At 41.8% G+C, this 21,561-nt stretch overlaps 2 protein-coding genes across 5 annotated transcripts in view; both read right to left on the reverse strand.

Moving 5' to 3' along the window:
* The window catches only part of ATF7IP (activating transcription factor 7 interacting protein), a 367,200-nt gene that overhangs the window by 16,034 nt on the left and 329,605 nt on the right, over window positions 1-21,561 (reverse strand). The window contains exons 1-4 of one of the 4 annotated variants that reach the window (XM_080362602.1): window positions 16,944-17,233; window positions 8,806-8,876; window positions 7,579-7,672; window positions 7,072-7,166 (exon numbers count right to left, since the gene is read on the reverse strand). Coding sequence is in view for 2 of the 4 variants with exons in the window: in XM_080362601.1 (XP_080218727.1) it covers window positions 7,072-7,166; window positions 16,944-17,004 (156 nt within the window). In the remaining 2 variants the exon portion in view is untranslated. Of the gene's footprint in view, window positions 1-7,071; window positions 7,167-7,578; window positions 7,673-8,805; window positions 8,877-16,943; window positions 17,235-21,561 lie in introns of those variants that run through there. The other 3 variants (XM_080362603.1, XM_080362601.1, XM_080362611.1) reach the window with 3 other exon arrangements.
* Window positions 20,211-20,844, reverse strand: FMC1 (formation of mitochondrial complex V assembly factor 1 homolog). The gene is made up of 2 exons (XM_080362714.1): window positions 20,564-20,844; window positions 20,211-20,464 (listed from the first exon to the last, which is right to left on the reverse strand). Exons 1-2 carry the CDS (start codon window positions 20,699-20,701, stop codon window positions 20,270-20,272), a joined length of 333 nt encoding a protein of 110 aa, XP_080218840.1. The 5' UTR covers window positions 20,702-20,844; the 3' UTR covers window positions 20,211-20,269.

Below are 21,561 nucleotides of genomic sequence, written 5' to 3' on the forward strand. Positions count from 1 at the left end.
CCAACGTAAAGAGACATTAAAAAAAAAAAAATCAGGCTAAAAAAAGCACTTCTGCTGGTATTTAAGCAACATTAGGTAAAGACAATTCATCACTGTCAAAAGTCTATGCTGGATCAGAATTGCTGAGGACCTTAATAAACACAGAACACATTATATTATAATCTGTCTTATATGACTAGCTGCAAAGTAGATGAACAGCAGATGAAAATGGACAAAAGATACAGTAAAACATTCTTTTCATTTTCTACATGTCCACCTTGCAATTTGGTGCCAAGACATGTCCTCCCCCAGAGGCAAAGAACAAGCACTGGTAGTCAGCCATGCACAGATCAATCACATTTGAAACAGCAGATGGCTATAAAGAACATTTATGTTCAGACATTGACCTACCAATGAATGCTTTAAAAGAATGCACATAAACAGTTTTTTTTTTCTCCACTGTTGCTACACTGACTTTCAGACAGACTTAACACTAAAAGTGATTTATGGAGCAGTCCTGATGAATAAAGCAGATAAAGAAATGTGAGAACATCCAAGTCCCCAGGCTAGATATAACCAAGGTTTATTGAATACGTGAAGCCACACTTCGGGGGTTTTGCAGTTACTGCACTTTTCCTCAAGACTAAAATCAGAAAATAGCCTACACATTTGGAGAATCTTTCTTACAATTGAAAGTTAGTGCTGAAGTTTAGTACAGAAAATAGTCTAGGCAACCACATGCAAAGTAGGATGTCAGGAGTCCTTTTGCTAAAGCAGAGCTCTGCTTAAGAAACTAATGCCTTTTACTAACTACTTGCTAACCACTTTCTGCAATACTTACTTTATTTCTCAGTGATAGGTGGGAAATTAAAGCTATTTGATTTCCCAGAGCTGAGTTTTAGACAACTCGTCTGTCATTCCAAACAACCTCATGTTGAAATGATTTACTAAATAATTTCTGTCATCCCATCCACAAAACTGATAGAATGCCTTTAGTGTTAATACAGAAATATGGATTACATAGATTTAGTTTAACAATGATGCACGGCTCTGCTTCAATCAAATCAGGTAGCAAAAAAAAAGAATCACACGAGTTAAATATGAATAGACAAGGAAGAGCTGGCCAAGGACTCAGGCAATAGAGAATCTGAAGAGTTTATCTGTAAAATAAATGTGCACTCAGAGGAGCTGACACTAATAACTGAACCAGAGACGAAACTCTGATGTGATGCTGTTTCTGGAACATGAAATTAAGGTGGCTTTCTTTTCAGATCTTGAACTATCTACAGTAAAACCCCCATTTTGGCACTTTTACCACTACTACACAACCTTTTGACATCAGATGTTAGATTGTTAAATGTACTCTATATACAGTGCAAAAAAGAGCACAGAAAAGCCAAAGCTAATTAAAACACAAAGGGCTGATGTTGAGTCAAGTGTGACACAGCAGCACACGTTATTGATGCTTCTAAAACCAGTATGCACCTTTGATAGGTTTCAAAAGAAGATACTCTGGGCATTGTTTCTATAGAGAATTCTTTCTAGCTATAAAGATACCTATACCAAAGCAGTTCACATACAGCAAAAGAAGGGGTTTTTGTTTTTTTTACTTAGGAAGATCTGACAGGACCGAAAAAATTACATTGGAGGCACCAGATCTCTCCCTTTTTCAAATTGTCAAGGGAACTACTGGAATTTGTATGTAAACACCCTTGCTACTGATAAAATTGCATTTCTCTACTTTTTGCAGCACTACAGCAAATAATAACCCTGGCATACCTAAGCTTCAGGCATGGAAAAAGCTCCACTGAACCAATGGGACTACTGGCAACTACACTGCAGACTAAACCACCTTACTAACACCTATCAGCAGATGTGTGAACTATTCAAACTTCTCTTCCACAGCAGAAGGAGATCTAGACAGTACGGTCAGTGAGCCTAAATTGATTCAGCCCACCTTGAGAGGGATCCATAGCTGCAGGTGAACTGAATCTTTCTTTAGGTTCCACTGCCTAGATCCCTTCTGACTCCAGTGCAAGCTTTCACACCTAGCTCATAAGCTCAAACCTAAATTTAGATGTCTTAATCTGGAGCTGAATTCCACCCCTAATAAGATTAAAGTTAATAACGAATTAAAGTATATTGCTAAACCAAGGTCTCAATCAATAAGGTTTCAGTCAGCTAGAGTCCTGAAGAGCAGAATGCAACAAATTCCTGAGCACCAACAGATATACTTAACTGCAGGACTGAGCTGATGGCATACTTTGATGTCAATATAAATAATATGCAAAAGGCCATGTTCCTCAACAAATACATATCAATATAAATACAAAGTTGATCCACTAAGCAGAAAGGAGCTTCTCAACCATGGTTTGCAAAATCACATAGAGTATTTGTGATTTTTTTTTCAACAGAGAAGCACAATCAAGCCATAAGAAAGTCAGATTGCTGCAGAAGTGTTGAACTGCTTGGGCTCTTCAAAGGTAGCCAGCAGGTTACTATAAATATTCAGGACATTACTACCTTTAAAATTATGGAAAGCATTTGCTTTAAATCTTTCCACCTTGTCACTGAGTACATGAGTACTCAGCTATTCATTTAGAAACATAAGATAGAGAAAACACATTCTTATACATCTTGTAAAACCTGCTGAAGACAGCACAGAGCTTACCTCCAGAGAATGTTGTTTAATAGGTTTCTACCATTACAGGGGAGTTAAGTGACTCCTACACATGTAGCTTCAGTCCTAATCTCATAATAGAGATAAATACAACAAACTTTTTTTGTAATACGGATGCAAAATAACTCAAGGACCACAGTTTGGAAAAATAAACAAACAAAAAGCCCCAAACCACACAAGCCTGATCATCAGCAACGGTTAAGAATAAAAAAAGCTAAAGAGTGTTAATCCCTTCAGACAAAAAAAAAAAGAAAAAGAAAAAGAAAAAGAAAAATTGCTAACTTTAGGTGGTAAATTACTCGGCATGCCCCCATAGCTAAGGTTTCCAAAGTGTTACTAATCTATTATTATAAAATTCTCAACTTGAAATGAATGAATAAACTCTTAAACCACTGAGTCATGCACATGAACCAGTGCCCAAGTAATCATTATGAAAAAGCAGAGCGCCGGAACATGAAAAAAGCATCAGTTAAAAATAAAAGAGCTTTTGTGAGAGGCACTGTCAAAAGCAGGTTGTGAACAGACACAGCTCTACAACCTTGAATACAAAGTCACTTCTGTGATCTTACCAATTAGTTTACTATGTGCCTCACAGAAACTTCAAAACACATGCCAAATAAAAAGATAATCACAGAGCACAGCAGATTTGCAATTATAATTTAATAGACTGAAAAAGTATGCTATAATTTTATCTTTCTTTACATTTTTGATATTGGGACTCACTATTCTACCTATGTCTTCATGTAGCCCATTATTCCCATTGCTCTTAGAAGCAGACCACAAAAAAAATCAAACCCATACTCTCCCTAAAGTGACACAAAATCATTTCCTGCAGGCACTAAGACACCTCTGACTAGGTGACTTAGAATTTTTCAAGCCTACAAAACAAGAAAGCTAGTAACAAACAAAAAGGCTCTAAATAAAATGAAATCAAATAGGAATGTAACCAAAATCTCCTGACTTAAGTAGGTAACAACTGAAGCTCATTAACAGACAACTAGACAAATCTATCTAGAGAAGTGGAACAAGAGGGTAAATGATATGGAATGAATGCTGTTGGCAACAGCAGTCAGGAGAAATAATTAAATTTCAAAATGTAGCTAATTCTTACGCCTTTACACTCCAAAGTCAAATACTTACGGTTCCTTTAAATACAACTTTATTGTTCCTTTAAATAACAACTACTCAGAGGAAGCAAGACATGGAGAAGAGCAAAAGAAAGCTTTAAAAAGTAGGAAGCTGTGCATTGTTGCCAATCTAGACAATGGAAGCCTCCTAATAAAACTCAAAACCTTACTAATTTGTACAGCTGCTTTTTTCCCCAAAAATGTTTTCTACTGTTAACCAAAAGATACATCTGATCAAACAAACTTGAGGAAAAAACCTACTGCAAGTGTTCTGGAGAAGTCCAGAAATAATAAAAGACTTCATACCATATTCTTAAAAATACACACACACTGCATCTTAACAAGAGAAGAGAGAATATATGCAGAAATCTGGACAACAAAGAAAAAGTCTCCAATCTTCTAAAAATAGTATACACACACGCTGCTTTGACCAATACATACCGCAGCCTGGGGAACATATTATTTATCAATTCCTTGGCAGAGTTTTGAGTACTCGGCCGTTACAGAAAAGAACAAACTAAATTAACAGAGCCTACTCATGTGAGTCATTGCATTTGTCTTGTGTTATCTGTGAATGTCCTCCTTGAGGGCTTTTGAAAGAGTGGGTGTTTTGGAATAGCACAGAAGTCTGCATTTTGCAGACTACAGCAGTAAAATGCACAGATTATCTTTTGACACAAAACAACAGCAATTCATGTCCAGTCTTTTACTGGTAACCTAGTCAATGAAGATATTTAACCTCAGGAAATGTCCCCAGAGTACTTATTCTTTCAGAAGCATAAGATTCTGGATTTTAATTAAAATTTTAAAAACCCTTGTTACCTGCAGATCTTGAACATGAAGATGCATCAAAATTTTCCTATCAAAACTCTGGAGAAAACTCCACAATCATTTGCCAAATCAATGATAAACTGTGTAGTCACACCACATGCTTCTTGTCCTTTTAAAAACTGTGCTATGAAGAGAGAAGGTCCATTTCTTCAGACCCAGGTCTAGGTCAACAGCTGAACATCACATGGGTCAGATAAAGCCTGTCTCTTATGAGCCCCTTTCTACTACTGCCACTAAAAGTATTAAACAAGTTGCTGTTTTTCTGGACCCAGGATTACATAGTGGAACGCATTTTGTGGTCTGATGACTAACTGCATCACAAGGAAAGAAAAAAGCCCAACCGATATTCACTGAATAAGCTTAGTTGAGTACTCCAAGAGCAGCAGCAGAATCCAGTAGGAGACAGATGAGAAGTTGTAGTGGGGACTCAAAGCAGGCCCAACCTACAGGCTTGGTCTGCATCATAAGAGGCACCGTTGCCTGATAGCTATGACATTAATAATTCTAAAGATAAACATTTCTTAATTGCTAAAGATAGCCATTCTAGAAATCTTTGCTTATAGAAATTAGATCACAATGAAAAGCTGTCACATTAATCTTTTAATAGTATCATCTTGTGGATTCTGACCAATGACTTTGTATGTTTTTATAGCTTACTGTTATGTCGCATATCTTCCCCCAACCACAAGCTATTTTGCTCATCACACAACCAAAATACTGGACAACATAACAGATGGGTGAAGAGAAACACGTTCTTCTCCTTTCTTCCTCTATTTGATTTGGACACTAATGCACAGAATATTTCAAAATAAGACTACATATGCATTGGTATAAAGCATTTACATAATTTATAAAAAAGAATGACTTGAAGATAAAGAAAAACGTGCAAGATGCATTATTTTCAGTGTCAATTACCTTCAGTATATGCCAAACACACCACATTACTTTCAAGACATCTGATTTTTGTGGTATGATAGAACTTTGCGATGCAAAAGCAAAATGAAAGAGTGTCTTCAAGCACGGGGAAAAAAAATAGGAAGCCACAAGACTTATGAAGAAGATAAATGTGTGGGCCTTTTCTATTCCATTGCCTTTTTTATTGAGGCAAATGCTAAGTTCTCTAGTTCTGTTCAACAGTTTATTTTGCCTCTTCTTCCTGGGCTTCTCAGCAATTACAGTTGTGCCTACTTTTGCAGGGAGGGCCAGACTGTCACTATTGGTCTGTCAGTAGAAGTACCAAAATTAGTAAAACAAAATTTGTGTGTGCATGTATGTTTGAAGCTCTTTGATCAACCAAAAATGTTATGGTAATTTAAAATTACAGCTACTTGGAAAGCACATTAGAGGCCAGGTGACAGGTAAATCAGTTATCAAGTCTACGTATTTCAGTTTTCCATTTTGCAAATGAACTTCATTCTGTATTTCATTAAAGTCTCCAGCCAAGTTAACCATTTGGAATGATACAGCACAGAGAACCAATAATGCTTCAAATAATCCTTAAGACAGGTTTTCCAGTACTTATTTTTCCCTCTGCTACAGGATAAGAAAATGTGCCCATCTGAAGAAGGAAAGCCACCAAAGTGCAGCTTTAAGAATGGCAGGCACACAAGACTCTGCATATCATAATACTATATATCTCTACTGTTAATTACTCTAACACCATGGAATAGTAGGTTAAATAATCTATGCAATATAAACTCAGTCTTTCACAAAGGGTAAACTATGTTAATCAAGTACCACAAGGTAAAGCATGGGCACACTGACAAAGCTACTGGCAGGTGTCAAAGCCCCTTGTTTGCTGTGCTCAGGCAGAGGAAACTCTGCTCTAAAGGACACAAAATTGAAATTGAACAAGTTACTAATATGCCATAAATGGAGATTTTCAAATTGCCTTAGAATTTGTGGAAATGGTCCAGTAACTGAGTATTGTACAATAAGTGTCACTACCACCTTAAATGTATCTCAGCTTCTAGATATGTAATTATTTGAACTTTCAACTGTTTTCGCTGAAGTATTTCTGAACAAAGAAAAACCACCTCTCTCTCCTATACAAATACTTGTGTGGGATACTTTCTCACTACAACAAAGTTTTAAGAAAGTAACTTGAACAATTTATGCATAAATTATATTTCCTTTTTTTTTTTGCTACTAGTTGCAACTGTACTGGTTAAAGCTGCTATAGTGCAATTCATGTAGGTAACATTATGAATTTATTTACTTTTATGTTGTAGCAAACGACACTGGATTTGCAAATAATAATTACAATATAGAAACTTATAAAAATTAACTTCATAACCCATTAATTAGTTGTTTATAAAAGTTCCTCTGAACTACCTGAGAGCACTAGATTGATACTTGCTGAAAACGATGAAATTAAAAGAGATATCACAAAGAACAAATATAATTCAATTTCCCTATTCTTATATAAGTAAAACACAAGATTTAGCTACATACAGTTCCAGAGAGCACATCGTGAGGGCAGCAGTTGAGAAGGTGGCTCTTGCAAACTCTGTCATCACTGAATTTGATTCGCTGACGGGTCGTGTCACCTGCAATATAGAAATCAGCACATTCCAGGTTACAAATCTGGGGAAGCAAGACATGTTCTACAGGTTACATGCAAAGCGTTAACATTGCCCTGTCACATAGTGAAGGCCTATGGAAACTAGAACTGTATGCTTCTTTGCCAAAAAACACCAATGCATGTTTTAATGCTCTATAATACTATTTAAAAATCCTCTCACACTTCCCCTTGAAAAATGCAGTGTGAAAAGTGCTTGAAACCAGAAAGACAGCATTAGCTTAAAAACACTTCGCTACAACAGCATTTGTTAAATGAGCTATAGGACATTCTAGTCAGATTTTGCATGAAATAGTGTTGTATTTGTATGCAACAATTAGCATATAAAAGCAGCCTCATAAACACAAACTGATACACATTGAGTCTTCATCGAATCCCACCTGATACTCATTTTATGATTTTGCTTTTGTATGCAATGCACCCTCTTGCTTCTGATGGGAGTAGCATAGAGTTGGCAGAAGAATGCTTACGAACCTGAAAAAAGTCAGTCAAACATATGGACATAGCCTATATGCAAAATTATTTTACGGATGTTTGCATATCTGTATCCATATTTTTTTTTCTTTTCCACATGCTGTTTGTTGGGCTGGGAACATCTGAATTATATCTTCACCATGGCAGGTTGTAGCTCCTGCATCAGCAGAAGCATCAAACCGCCCACACACTGAGGTCCAATTGCAAGTTTAAATAACCCCATCTTGGAGCAAGACCTAAAGTCTTCAGAATAAAGTAACCAGCTGGTATTCTGGGGATGAAGCTGGGAATATGTTTTCCTTCCAGTCATAACACAAATGTCACTATTTGAGATTCGGAAGAGCGATCACTGCTACGGCTCTCTTGTTGTTAAGACACAGGCATGATAAAATACCTTAATTTCTCTCAGGATGTATCTATTTACTAATTTTTTAAAACATAACAATTTGTTAAGATGTCTAATCATTGAAAACCTACTGGTGAATTACTGAAGCAAGGAGGGCTGCTGGGAAAAAAAACAGATATACAATGAGTTCTGATAGCAGCCTTTTCCATTTCATCAAATATTTTAAAGAATGTAGATATATTTTGCAGTTATTAAGGTTTATGGCTTCATGACCTGAAACACTGAGAATTTTGAATCTACTGAACAATTCAAGAAGCCAAATTCATTATTGAGGTAAACACAGAGGTGAACAAACAACCCATATCTTATCAGTCAAGCCTTTCCTACTATTATATAATCAGATATTTAAATATAGTTCTATGCATAGGATGCTAATATATAACATTTTCAGATGGGCCAAGTTTTAGATTATTAAGCAGACATTTCCAAAATCACCACATGCCTGGGGGCTACAACAGTTAAAACCTGTAATCCACAGGCTAAAGACAGCTTCAAAGCAGTTCAACAATAGGTTTTCTAGAAAGTGACCTTACTGCTTATTTATACTTACACTACTAAAAATTTAGAGCAATCCCTTTATAATCATGCCTGCTACTGCAGTAAAGAGTTTTGCCTTTTCTTTTTTTTTTTTTGTCCTCTTTTTAGGAGGTGGATCTATATTTTTTAAACACATAACTGCGTTTGTTCCACATTCATTAACACATCTGAAAAGTTATTGATAACTCACGGCTCGGCGAATGCGGGGCCTTTCTGACACTCCCTTGCAGATTGATGTAGGCAGGCAAAGATACATTGAACCTTTATAAATAAAACAAGGGGCCAGATTGTTCAGTTTGTATAGAATAATAGACTCTGCCAGCAATTTTAACACAGCATCTAGAAATACATGTTGACTGTAAAGATTCTTCTATATAAAGACACACAAACAAAAATCAAGAAAAGTATTTTAAAAAATATAACTGATAGCCTAAAAGCACTAACCCATAAGGAATCAAGGAGTTATCAAGACCAGAAAATTGCTCAGACTCATGGTTCCTTACATAAAGTTGGCAAGTAGTATTTTCAGAGATGTTACCTCAACATTTAGATGTAGCTTTTTCCACACCTCTACCACAAGGAACTGATGCTACAGCTACAATACAGTCTCTTTTTCATCTAAGTGGCTAGTACAATAATCACAATTACCAAACTGAGACAAGACAATATAGAGGGGTGAAAAAGAAAAACAAAAGAGGTAGCAGAAACTGACCAATGACAGCCTCAAGAACATATTCCATATTTACATTTTAAACACTTCTTTCTGCACTGTGCCTTTGGTCTAGTATTTAAGGCTCTCCGGAAGGCTCCCATGCACAGAACATTCAGGTATTTACCTTTTCCTTCCTATGAAAAAGCAGTTTCAAACATTTGCATTTCTTTTTAATCTATGTTATTTCAGAAAGAAAGGTTTAGCAAAAAATCATATACTATGTCCTAACAGTGACGGAATTTTGTGTCCCTCTGACAGCTCATTCTGGAGTCTGACAGCCTCAGAAAATGCTTTTATTTCCTTGTTAATTTTGTGAACTCTGATACCCCTAAACAGTGCAGACTTGTTTGCAAAGACAGAACATGAATTCTGCTGCTGACTTACAAATGAATCATCTTGAGCAGGTGATGACCTGTGGTCTACATGGGTTGCCGAGGTGGGGAATGCAGAAAAAAATCTTTTACAGAAATCCACTATACATCTGACATTCAACCCATAGCAAAAAAGACTTTCGCAGGTGTGTTATAAGAACTAAACCAACATGAACAGATGTGTTCTTAAGCTAAGGACTTCAGTGGTATGTCAGATAATGAAGATGCTACTTCTCATTGTCAAACTATACTTAGGCTTATACACTCTTTTTATGGTCAAACAATCAAGTGAATGCTGAACAATGTTTATGAGTATCTAAAAAAAAGGCTTTATATATTTTGTAAGAGAATAATACATCTAGGTACCAAGTAGCTGCAGTCATCTAAATTTCAGAAGTATCCTTAAATGTTTATAAAGGGGATACTGTCATTGATATTTTAGACCTTCTTAGAAGTTCTGTTTTAATAGGTAAATAATTAAATTAGCTAAGAATAGCTAAGAATGTTCTGGCTCTGAAGAATAGCAGAACATTCAAGTACTTGATCTTTAGGACTCATGCTCATTAAAGAAATCATTAGCAGGGCATTATAGGAGTCAATACCTATTACCATAAGGCATCCCTGTTTTTCCAATTAGATATTCTCTATTAAAAAAATCATATGATTGATAAAACTTATATGGAGATACGGAAAAAAAAATCCTAAAGAAGCAGTAGCTTTAGTTTTACTTAAAGTACTGTCCCAAACCACATTTCTATAAAAGATTACTTTTCAGATGAATGGAGAACTTTGAAACAGAATTGAAACTATTCAAGAAAAAAAGCCAAACATTAGGGAAATTTTACGCTTGCATATCTCATATTCTTTATAAGCATAAGAAAACTGCATGTTAGAAACAAATATTAAAGAGATGACTGCAGTAATGTAAACTTTTTAAAGGAAATTTTCTAGTTTGTGTTAAACATGCCAACTGCGTGCATCACAATGTGCACTTGTACTATACAATCCACTTTGAACTCCCAAGTCTTAACTTATTAACAAGCCTCCACAATGTTACTTCTGTTCAGTATATCTTAATCACAAACCAGCAGAACAAACACTTACATACCAGCTAGGCTTAGCATTACAACGTGCTTATAACAATGATTTCATCCAGTATGTCTTGCTATTCTAAGGTATCCTAATATACTACTGACAACAATCGCAGCGCACTGATGAGAATTACCCTTTCTAATCCAACTGAAACCTCCTATCGCAAACTGATAGTGAAATCCATCCACAACAATGGGCATTTTCATGCTGTTGACTTTCTGTGTTAAGCTACATTAATGAAAACCAGTTAGCTTTCCACTCACATTTTTGAAGCATGAGTCCCAACATGTTGGCAAGGGACTCTGAAAGCTTTACTCATTAAGAGCAACTAACTGAGTGGAATATCAGGTTAAAGACTGTGTATCAAATTTCATCAGCAAAGCAAGCCCTGTATAACAAGTATTCAACATCATTATTTAACTGAGGCTTACACAGTCACAGATGATCCTGTTCCTGCTACACACTGAGTGGGCAGCTAATTCTGATGTTCTCACTAACACTGGATGCATCTTTACCATAACACCTTTAGAATAATACATTTCTAAGCAGGACTGCTTCTGGTTTACACTGTGGCTGAATTAATACTTGTAAATGGATAATATAATGAAACCATTTATTAGCCAATGCATTACAACTTGAACAAATACAGGAAAGATTACCTATGAGGTATGAACATGCCCATTTGCTTTTTCATAAATGCCATCTCATACAGTGCCCCTAAACCAAAGCAAAAAAATTCCTCAGGCCCTTCACTGTTCCCTTCATTTTCAAGGGCTAAAGTATCAGAATTTAGAATGAAGCCAGCAAATACACAATACACTAAACATGACCATTGTTCCTAAAACCTTCTTATCATTTCCAATTGACAAATACAGCATCTTTTCATGAAGTCTGTGTGTTGCTACTATTTTCAGGTTTCTGTGTTGATATTGAATTAACATTTTGGGTAGGTTTTGCAGAAATTCCTGTATACAAGATACTTTTTTTTGCCTTCTGCCAATCCATGTTCATAAGAAGAGCTCTCAGAAGAGGCTCCTGGCTCCCCAACCTGGCTCTCAGCATGAACCTACTAAAATGGCCAGCAGTCCTCCAGTAATGGACAACAACATATTGAAAACTGACTTCAAAAGCACATACCATCCTCCATCTCCAAGCGTAAAGCAAAGTGGAAAACAAAATCTACGTACCCTGAAAAGAACAAACTCAACACACCACTCATCCTTAAGTAGACAGAGAACTCTTCAATGATCTCATATGGAAGCAAATTAAAAAATGGGTTACAAGTTCTAGATTATACCTCTGTTATCACATAAAGAGTGTCATCACCCCAGGATGACTTTTAAGATAAGCACAGGGGTGCCACTTCAACTCCTCCCAAACAAAGAGGACAGAAAAGTCACACATTAGTAACGAGTACTAAGGGTAACTGAAGTGGCTAGTGTAGAACAGAAAAACTGATAAGATGTGAAAAGATGCAAAAAGGATATTTTAAGTTTCAATGCCAGAAGACAATGATCTAGAACAAGAAAAATGGTTTCCTAGTAACAGCTTAAAGAACTGAGTTAAAGACTCCAAACACAGCAGTCCAGCTCAAAAAGGCAGCAGGCAAAGCAAAGGAGGTACTGATCAGCACTTCTTACATATGGGTTCTGTACAGCTAAAGACTTTAAAGATTTTTCTGCTAGTCACATAGCATATTTGTTGGGATGCTTGAGAGAACATTTTCATGAACACATGTAAGTCTCAGAAGCACACAAAAATCTGCCTGTCTCTTAAGAAGAATCTAATTAACTTTGCTAGTTTTTCATATTTCCAGACTATAAACTAATTTTGATGTAATGGCAATCTTGAAAAAAACAAAAACAAGCCACCACAGCATTTCTTTGCGACAGTCAAGTCACAGTATTTTCAAGATGTTGTGTTGTTCCAGGGCCATTCTGATCTGCTCTGCCTCTGCAGTTCTGTCAGAAGGAATGATTCTGCTCCACCCTCTGATGCTAACCAGTTCCTCACACCAACTCTAGCGCTCATATGGCAAGGCAGAGCAGCTAACTAACCAGGCAGAAGAGGAACCAGTTAAACAAGATAAACTGATTTAAGACACAACAGGATATTTACAATCAGGCCTTTTAAAAAATACTTGGCAATCTTTATTCATTCCAGCCATATTCGGGGGGGGGGGGGGGGGGGGGGGGGGGGAATTCCTGGGGTACTAATATCAGTTCCTAGGATTTCACTCAATTTGCAAAAGACTTGTTTAAAACAGTTATGATCCTCTCTGTAAGGATCACTCTTATTTTCTAGCCAACAGGGATGGCAAAAACAGGGTTTATCTAAGCATACTATTAAAAAAAAATCCAGTTGAAAAAATTGTATTTAAAAAAATTAAAATAACATTTTTCTATCAGTTCAGACAAATTCCTGCAGCTCTGGTAATTAGCAATAAAGATGAACTAACCTTTTAACTATGGACATATGTAAAAAAAGAGTAGTTTAACTGCTAACAGTAAGAAAAAAAAAATAAGAAAGACATTTGCATTTAAATACATAAGATTAGCACCTGGTCTTCAGCACTCTTTATTTCTCAGTATTTGGGAAACTCACATTTATTCAGTAGCTTATATTTAAGCCTCTCTTTTTAAGTATGTCAGGTTATCAGTACTTGGAATGACATACTTCAGAGAAGATTTTTTCAGCCTGCAGTCATTACTATATTAAATTAGTCCAGCTTTTTACTAACATAAAAATCTAAGCCCTTTAAATTTTGGCATGGTCCACATCCAATCCAGTTTCCTACTTCTTGCCAGAAGAGTGTGTAAGAGAAGTTTAAATTAGGTATATTTCAGGTATTAAAACAAACAAACAAACAATACATTTGCTTTTAAATATGTGCTTTTCCACATGTGAAACAGAACCATATCTGCCATTTACAGAACTATTTCATTGTATGGACATTAACAATACAACTGCTTTTTAGACATCCCAGATGAATTCTAAGAACTGCAACTCACTAGAAACACTTGAAGAGCATCTGCCAAGTCCCTGCTGCTTTGCATCTCTGTCAGGTGTCTGTCACACGAGCTAAGGCAAGCACGGAGCGGGTGGGCAGCTGGCAAGAGGCTGCCTGAAGAGCTGCACATCCTGGCAGGTACCAAGGCAGACGGCTCATGACACGTTGAGCAACGCCGTGTGACTACAAGTGCATCTATCTCGCTGCCAAAATTCAGACAAGGCAAGAAGGAGGTTGCCAAAGCAAGTCACAAAGCTTTTCGTTCTCCCTGCCCATGAGCACAGGGCCCTCTGGGAGAGAACAGAGCCAGGGGCAGGCCCAGGGCTGCATACCCAGTTCGAGACAGCCACACTCCGGGCAACTCTGTTTGAAATCGGAAACCTTACTAACATAGCTTATATTTCATAGATATTCCTGCAGCAACATTATGGCTCAGTGAGTGTTTTCTGAATCAATTTGACCAATACAGACCTGTACTTTCAAGGTATTCTCAGAGCTCAACAGAAAATCCATAACAACGTTTCATAACCACCTCCTCCTTCAAGCTTCTTCATTTTGGCCCCAGGGACACCAGTATAATGAGTGTGCACAAAGCTCCACAAATTACAGCCTACAGCTCATCTCCTAAAACCATGTTTGAGCATCTCATTGTGGAATTTTCAAAATCATTTTCAGAGCATGTTCCAGTTCTCTATGAATGACACTATAAGCTCTGAAAAATTAATACAGACTACAGACTCAGGCAACAACACTAACTTTTAATTTACAGTTTGTTCTATTCTCACTGAAGAGATCAAATGTTTGACTTCTACCTCTTCTAACATAGGCAAGAATTTTAAATTTGCAGAGTCCAGGCTCCTCAAAAAAATCCAACCAACCAATCCCACCATCACCAAAACCACCTCTCAAACTACATAAAGTACAAAATTCTGTTAATCAGGAAATGAAAAAACACTTTGGTAATCTTGAACAACATAAACCACACACATTACCCAAGAAAGATTATTTCTTTAGAAACATTTTAAACTCTATTGTGCTGCCAGGCAGAGCAAAATCAATGGGGATAACTGCTGAAATGAGAGCTATAATCTACCAAAAAATGAAAAAAAATGCCGTATTTTAATGAAAAGCTGCTATTTACATATTACTAATAATAGAATATTTGTCAAAGGTGACAGGAACATAAAAACCCAAATGACCTCAAAACACACTACCCTGAAGGTTAGCAATATTTAAATGACCTTGAGCCTGGCCTTGAATTTATTAACAAGAACCAGCTCTGCGGAAAAGGATGATTTTCAGTCCCTGTGTGTAATTTGGTTTAACGAATGTTTCACTGGATTTTATATTTAAAAAAACCAAACTAGAATGGTGTTACACCAAGCTTCCCAGTTCCCCACTTAATCAAAAAATGAATGTTAGTTTTGCAAACAGTCTTTTCTCCTTGTCCTTCCCCATCCTGACAATTTTGTTTAAATGCTTCCTCTCTAGCAGATGCGATTTGGGAATTACAGGCTTGGGGGGGGGGGAGGGGGCGGGCAGGAATATGATTATCAATAAAATAATTGCTTTTCCTCTTTTGCATCTTAGTCCCTTTGCATTTTTAAGCACTTGCCACAGGTAAATCACATTCTTCTCCCGCCATCCAACGGAAAATACATTCATAAATTGAAACAGCCTCTCCCTCTTTAAACCTTCTGTGTAGCCTTAGGTAGCTCTGAGATAGTGATCTATGTGCCAACACCGGGAGGACTTGAATTATGTGAATGTTACTTTGCCAACCACTTAAGACACGTGCAGCCACCACATGAAGTATTTCAAATATTTCAAGACAAAACCACCCTAAATCAGGTCACTCATGATGATTACTAACAAGCCTTGCTCTGGAAGGCAATCTCTGCAGAACAGTAATTTTCCAACAAGATTATCAGACCTCTGTTTAAAACTACTGTAAGCACTTTGCAGACAGCATTCATGGTATACTGGATATGTGAAAACCAGTTACATTTAATTAAAAGTCTAGATTGCGATAATAAAAAGCTAGCAGATCACATTACCCCAGTACCAAAAGATGATCAGCACATACAAGGTACATCCCAGTTCATACATTCTACTCAGTTCATGGGAAAACAGGTAACCATTTAATTCAGCATGAAGCTTCAGCAAACATGCAACACATCTGCACGAGCAAGTACAACATGCCAAACATTCAAGTAATCTCTGACTGCAGTCTACCCTCAGGTGCAGCATTCTCTTGTTTATAAGTAAAATACTACACAGCATAACGAGAACTGCTCTTTTCTAGCAGTCCTCAAACCATGTGGATTTATGGAGTGCCAATTCAAACTTTCATGTTGGTTGCCACGCACCCTGACAAAAATTGTCAGCAGCTTTACACAGCGATAATCTTCATTTTACTATGTAACAGCAAAGTGATTCAAAACTTGACTGTACACCTACTATGTCTCTCTTGGCATTACTGCCTCTAGATGTTAAGCTTTTAGTTTGCTGCTTGGGGCTTGTTTTTAAAAGAGTCTGATCACTTGGGTTAATGACATTCTCTCTTTCAGAATCCAATAGCCATACCCACCTGCTGACTGAAATGATGGTTTGGGTCAGACTTTAGACAAAACTACAGTAACACACAAAAAAATTGCTCTATTGAAGTGGCTGGTGCTTTGTGGGGCATTTTTTATCTATTTGTTCCCCCCTCCCCGCGGTCCCGATCCAGGCAACCGCCGTCCCCTCAGGGTGAGCCGCGCGGGAAGGCTCCGCGGGCCGCCTTTAGCGGTGCGGTTCCGCTTACGAGCCCCGGGCACCGCGGGGACCGGATCTTACACAGCAGCTGAAATGGCAGCACCGCCTCCCGCTGCCCGGACAACGGCTGGCGATGGCAGCTCCGCGCGGGGAGGCGGTGCCCGACTCCCTCGATCCCCGGGCGTGGTGGCGTCCAAGGCCCCCACCCGCGGCTGACCCACGGCCTCGCCAGGCCCCGCCTCGCGCGGGGGGGACGAGGGAGCGGGGCCTGCACCTGCCAATCACGGTGAACGGCCGGCCGGCCTGCCCGGTATCGCCGTGACCTCAGGGGCTTCGGCGGCTTCGCCCTCTCCTCCCCTCCCCCGCCCCGACCGGGGGGCACTTACCGTCCCGGGACGTGCCCATGAGCTGGTCCAGCATGGCGCGCATCTGGGCCTGCGCCGACATCTTGAGCGCGCGGGGGCCGGCCCGGCCGAGTCACGCCGACAGCGGCCTACAAGGCCCGAGGCCCGGCGCGGCGCTCAGCCCTCCCCCTCGCGTCACTGGCGGGCCCGGGCGGAGCCGCTCCCCCGATGCCGCGCGGGGGGAAGCGGGCGCTGCCTCTGTCTCGCACTCCCGGTGGAAGGCGGCGCGGGAAACCTGCCTCGGCGCCGCCACCGCCGCCTCCCCTCCCCCCTCCGCTCCTCCCGCTTCCTCACACGCCCGCCACGCGCGCGCGCCAGCGGTAACGGAAACCCGCGCGCACGCGCCCTAGGCTCCCTCGTCCGCTCCGCGACGTCAGCGCGGTCGGGCCTTGGCGCCCGTTGATTGGCTACGGCATGCGGCGTACAGCCTGTGACGCACCGCGCGGCGAGGTCCCTGATTGGGCCGCCGAGCGTTTCGCCAGGCTGGGTCCCCGGGGTGCGCTGATTGGTCGCGCAGCGCCGCGGGGTTGCTGTGCCTCCCCGGTGTCCGGGTCAGCGCCGGCGGGCCCGGGGCGGCCTGGTCAGCAGCGGCCGCGCCCGGCGAGAGCGACACCGCGGCGTCGACAGCTCCCAGCCCGCGTCCGGTGGGTCCGTCCCGAGTTCTTGCCTCTCTGAGTGAGGGGAAACCCAGTGGAACAGATTCATGGCGGCGATTCTAACATGCCAAAGCACATGGCTGAGCTGAAGTTAATGCAAAGCAGGAGAGAAACCTGGGCTGTGTAGCAGACATAGGACAGTTTGGGTTGGAAGGGACCTTCAAAGGTCATCTAGTCCAACCCCCCTGCTATGAGCACGGACATCTTCAACTAGTTGCTCAGAGCCCCATCCAGCCTGGCCCTGAATGTCTCGAGGGATGGGGCACCTACCACCTCTCTGGGCAACCTGGGCCAGTGTTTCACCACCCCCATCAAAGGATGTGAGACATCTCACAGCCCAGCGGCGTGTCCCCACTCACTTGTCCCCGGGCATGTCTCTCCCTGGGCTGCCCACCAAGTGACAGGAGCACATTACAAACGGGGGTGGGCGGGTGCATCTGCGCTGGGTAGGAGTGGGTTGAGCGGGTAAGTATGTCTGAGTTAGCACTGATGAAATATGCTTCTTAAAGATGATTATTCTTATTTGACTGACATTCAGCACCATTTTAAAGCTCCATACTTCTCTCACACTGTCAAGTGCAAATAGTCGCGTTGGTGAGAAAAGCCTCTGTAATACCCGCTTTTTAGAGAGCCTCCTTTAAAAGCAAAGGTGCTGTTCTGTGTCACAGCTAATTCAACTTACAGAGCACCAAGATACAGTCTCAGAAAATGTATTTTCACTATTTCTACCTATCCTAATGCCTGCATTTTGTGAGTATCCCTTTCTTAACCCTTGTGTTGCAATCTAGTGCACGAAAGCCCCCAACGACTGTCACCAGGATCAGTTCTAGCTGTCAACAGCCAGGGTTGTGTTCAGCCTTCAAGGTTCACTTAATACAAGAGAGAAAAGACAATGTTAAAAAACCCTAACCTCCCCCCAGCCCCACTTGCTCAAATTCTATGGATTTCACATAGAAAGATGTAGCCCTCAGACAGGAGTCCTTTATAACAAGTATAAAAAAATATTCTCTACCTGGTGCTCCTCGGCTGTGCAGAACATGTCCTGGCATTTTTTCTTTAACATATATATCTGCTTTTGTTAGTCATTACATTACTTTGGATTGATGGGGAAATAACTGGAGAGATACAGTTAAAATTTCATTTAGTACCGTAGTATGTTTAGGGGAAATAGAGACATTTTACCTATGACTTGTACCCACACCATACAACTTTTAGCTCTAGGTACTCTTTAAAGAGCAAAAATTGCTTTTGGCATCTGTTTCTGGCCAAATTTCAGCTTTTCTTTCAAAACTGGTTTCAGTGAGCCATATAATTTTCTTCTGGAGCAACACACAACAGACTTTGGATGGAGTGAACCATTAGTCCATCTGGAAAGCGCAGAATGTAGAGGCTGCATTAAATAACTCAGAGCAAGAAATAGGGCACGGCCATTCTCAGGGTACAGTGACTTCCCATAATATTCTTCTACTGAGCTGCAAACAGGTTGGTACTTTCCCACCTGTGATGTCAGCACGTTGCTAAAAATCCACCACTGCTTAACTAGGAAGACACTACAAGAATTGCAGATTTTGGTCTACAGAACCTTAAAACTTGTGGTTCATATCTCCTTATCTAAGTAGCCCAAATCTCCCCAGTTTTAAGGATCTATTGTACGTATCTACTGTACTTTGGGGATTAAACTATCCCTGACTTCTAAATAAAGGGGAAGGAGAATATACAGATTTAGATGAAAAATACTATTTGCGATGCTTTTCTGACAGTATTTTTTTTCCCTGGTAGTAAACAAACACACAAAACACCAACAAGCACTCTTTCGTTGGCCTTGCTCATGGCTTCTCCCTCAAGTAAACAAGCCTCACATTTTTAGCCATTATAAGTCATTCTTACTACAGATTTCTTACACATCTTGCATATAATTAAACTTTCTTCTGAGAAGAGGGCAGCAACAATTCAAGACAGTATTTATTTTCTTATAAAAAGAGATTGGTGTTCCAGATTGCAAGACAAGCAAGAAAATGGCAACCTGATTTGTGTATCTAGTGTAACTGGTGGTAATCAGTTCTTTAAGTTTTTCCTGAGATTCTAAGTGTGTAGGAACAGCACAGGAAGCCTACAGTCAGAGCTGACTGCAGAGAGACACTGAGAAACATCTAATTCATTAAGTATTATCTGTCTCTTCAAATTGTTACCACTAGCATGGAAAAATTTTCAAGATGAAAGAGGTTTGTGCTACTGCAGTGCTCACCAGAACCCACTAACGTTTCAAAGAAAGCACCTTTGCTCTTGGTAGAGTAGAAAATCCCCCACGCAGACAACGTGGCTGGAAAACCCTATAGTGATGAGGCAAATTCTCCTGCCTACAGAGCTTGAGGGACAAACCCTTGCAGCTCCTTAGACAGAAGAGTTTAGCAGTGAAGGCCTTGTCGTGTATTTCCAGTACAAACCTTCCTGTCATTCCACGGAGGCTGCCTGTCCCACCACACATTCAGGCCAAAGCGGCGTATGACAAACCGAGTGAGGGTCCCAGCTACGGCTCTCTCACACCAGACCGGCAACCTAAACCCGACAGAAAACACAAACGAGAAAACCCAGCAGGTTTCCCCAGTCGGGGGTGTTTATTCGGGAATAAATAAGGAACAAGACACGAGCACGTTAACCCTTCCCTCCGGGCTGCTGCGGCAGGCTGAACCCCACCAGCCCGGCCACCTCCTCGGGCGAGCGCTCCCCTCTGCCGTGGTACTCCTCGTGCAGGGCCGCCTGCTCCCGGACGCTGCGGAGCAGGCAGAGGTAGGTGGCGGCCTGGAAGTGCAGCTCCTGCTGGGCCCGGCACAGCTTCTCGCTGGTCACCTGCCCGGAGAAGGGAACAAGCCGCAGACATTTCACCTCCCGCCGGGGCCACGGGCTGCCGCGCGGCCGCGGGCGGGGCGGGGGCGGGAGGGCGCGTACCCGGTGCGCGCGGAAGGCCGCCAGGACGTGCCGGTAGGCCGCCGTGTCCCGGTACGGGCGGCCGGCGGGGCCGCTGGCGCGGCGGAGCTCGCGCAGGAGCCCGCGCAAGGTTCGCAGCGGGGAGCCCAGCGCCGCCATCTTCCCGCACGCCGCCAGTCGGGCGCTGCGGCAGCCAATAAGGAAGCGGGTGGCGCGCGCGGACTTCACCCTCGCGCCTCCGGCCGGGTGTCGCGAGGGGGCGCGGCGGTTGAGCGCCGAGTCGAACGATCGCCGCCTCCCCCGCCCCGCAGCCAGCCGAGGTCACGTGCTGAAGGTCGAGCGTCAAAGCGAGGCTGGTGCGCGTGTCCTCGCGCGCCTCGCGCTTGGCCGTTACGTGAGGGAGGAGCGACCCGCCGCCGGCGTGTCCGCGGGGCGCGTGGGCCGCTCGCGCCGGCTGGATGTACCGGAGCGAAGCGGCCGGGAGGCGTCCGAGGGTCCCACACCACAGTGGGAAAGCCCAGCTGGGCCGTGGTCCCTCGCAGCCCACGCGTGTTTCTGAGGTGTCTGGTCTTAAAGCGATCTCCAGCTCGCTAGAAGCCACGGGGACGCTCGGAAAGCCCAGGACACGCAGACCCGCCGCGGCCCACGGGCGAAGGTCGGCGCTGTTTAAGGTTCAGGGAGCTCCTGCGGGTTTCGGCTGTTCCGCTGTAGGCGGGCAAGGTGGGAAAAAAAGGCCACCCCAGATGGGACTCGAACCCACAATCCCTGGCTTAGGAGGCCAATGCCTTATCCATTAGGCCACTGGGGCTGCGCGGAGGCAGTGCTGCGGTGCCGCTACTTCTCGCCTGTCCCCGCCCCTCTTCCTTTTTAGAACTTGGAGGCCGCTGAGGGAGCAGCGCCTCCTCGCGCGCGGCTCGCGGACCGGAAGCTGCCTGCCGCGCGGCCCCCCGGGAGCGCGGGACGGGTGTCCCTCAGCTCGGAGCTCCGCCCAGGGCGCCAGGCTTGGTCTTGAAAAAACG

This window comes from Nesoenas mayeri (genome assembly GCF_963082525.1).
Source record: "Nesoenas mayeri genome assembly, chromosome: 1".
In the NCBI taxonomy this organism is placed as follows: Eukaryota; Metazoa; Chordata; class Aves; order Columbiformes; family Columbidae; genus Nesoenas; species Nesoenas mayeri.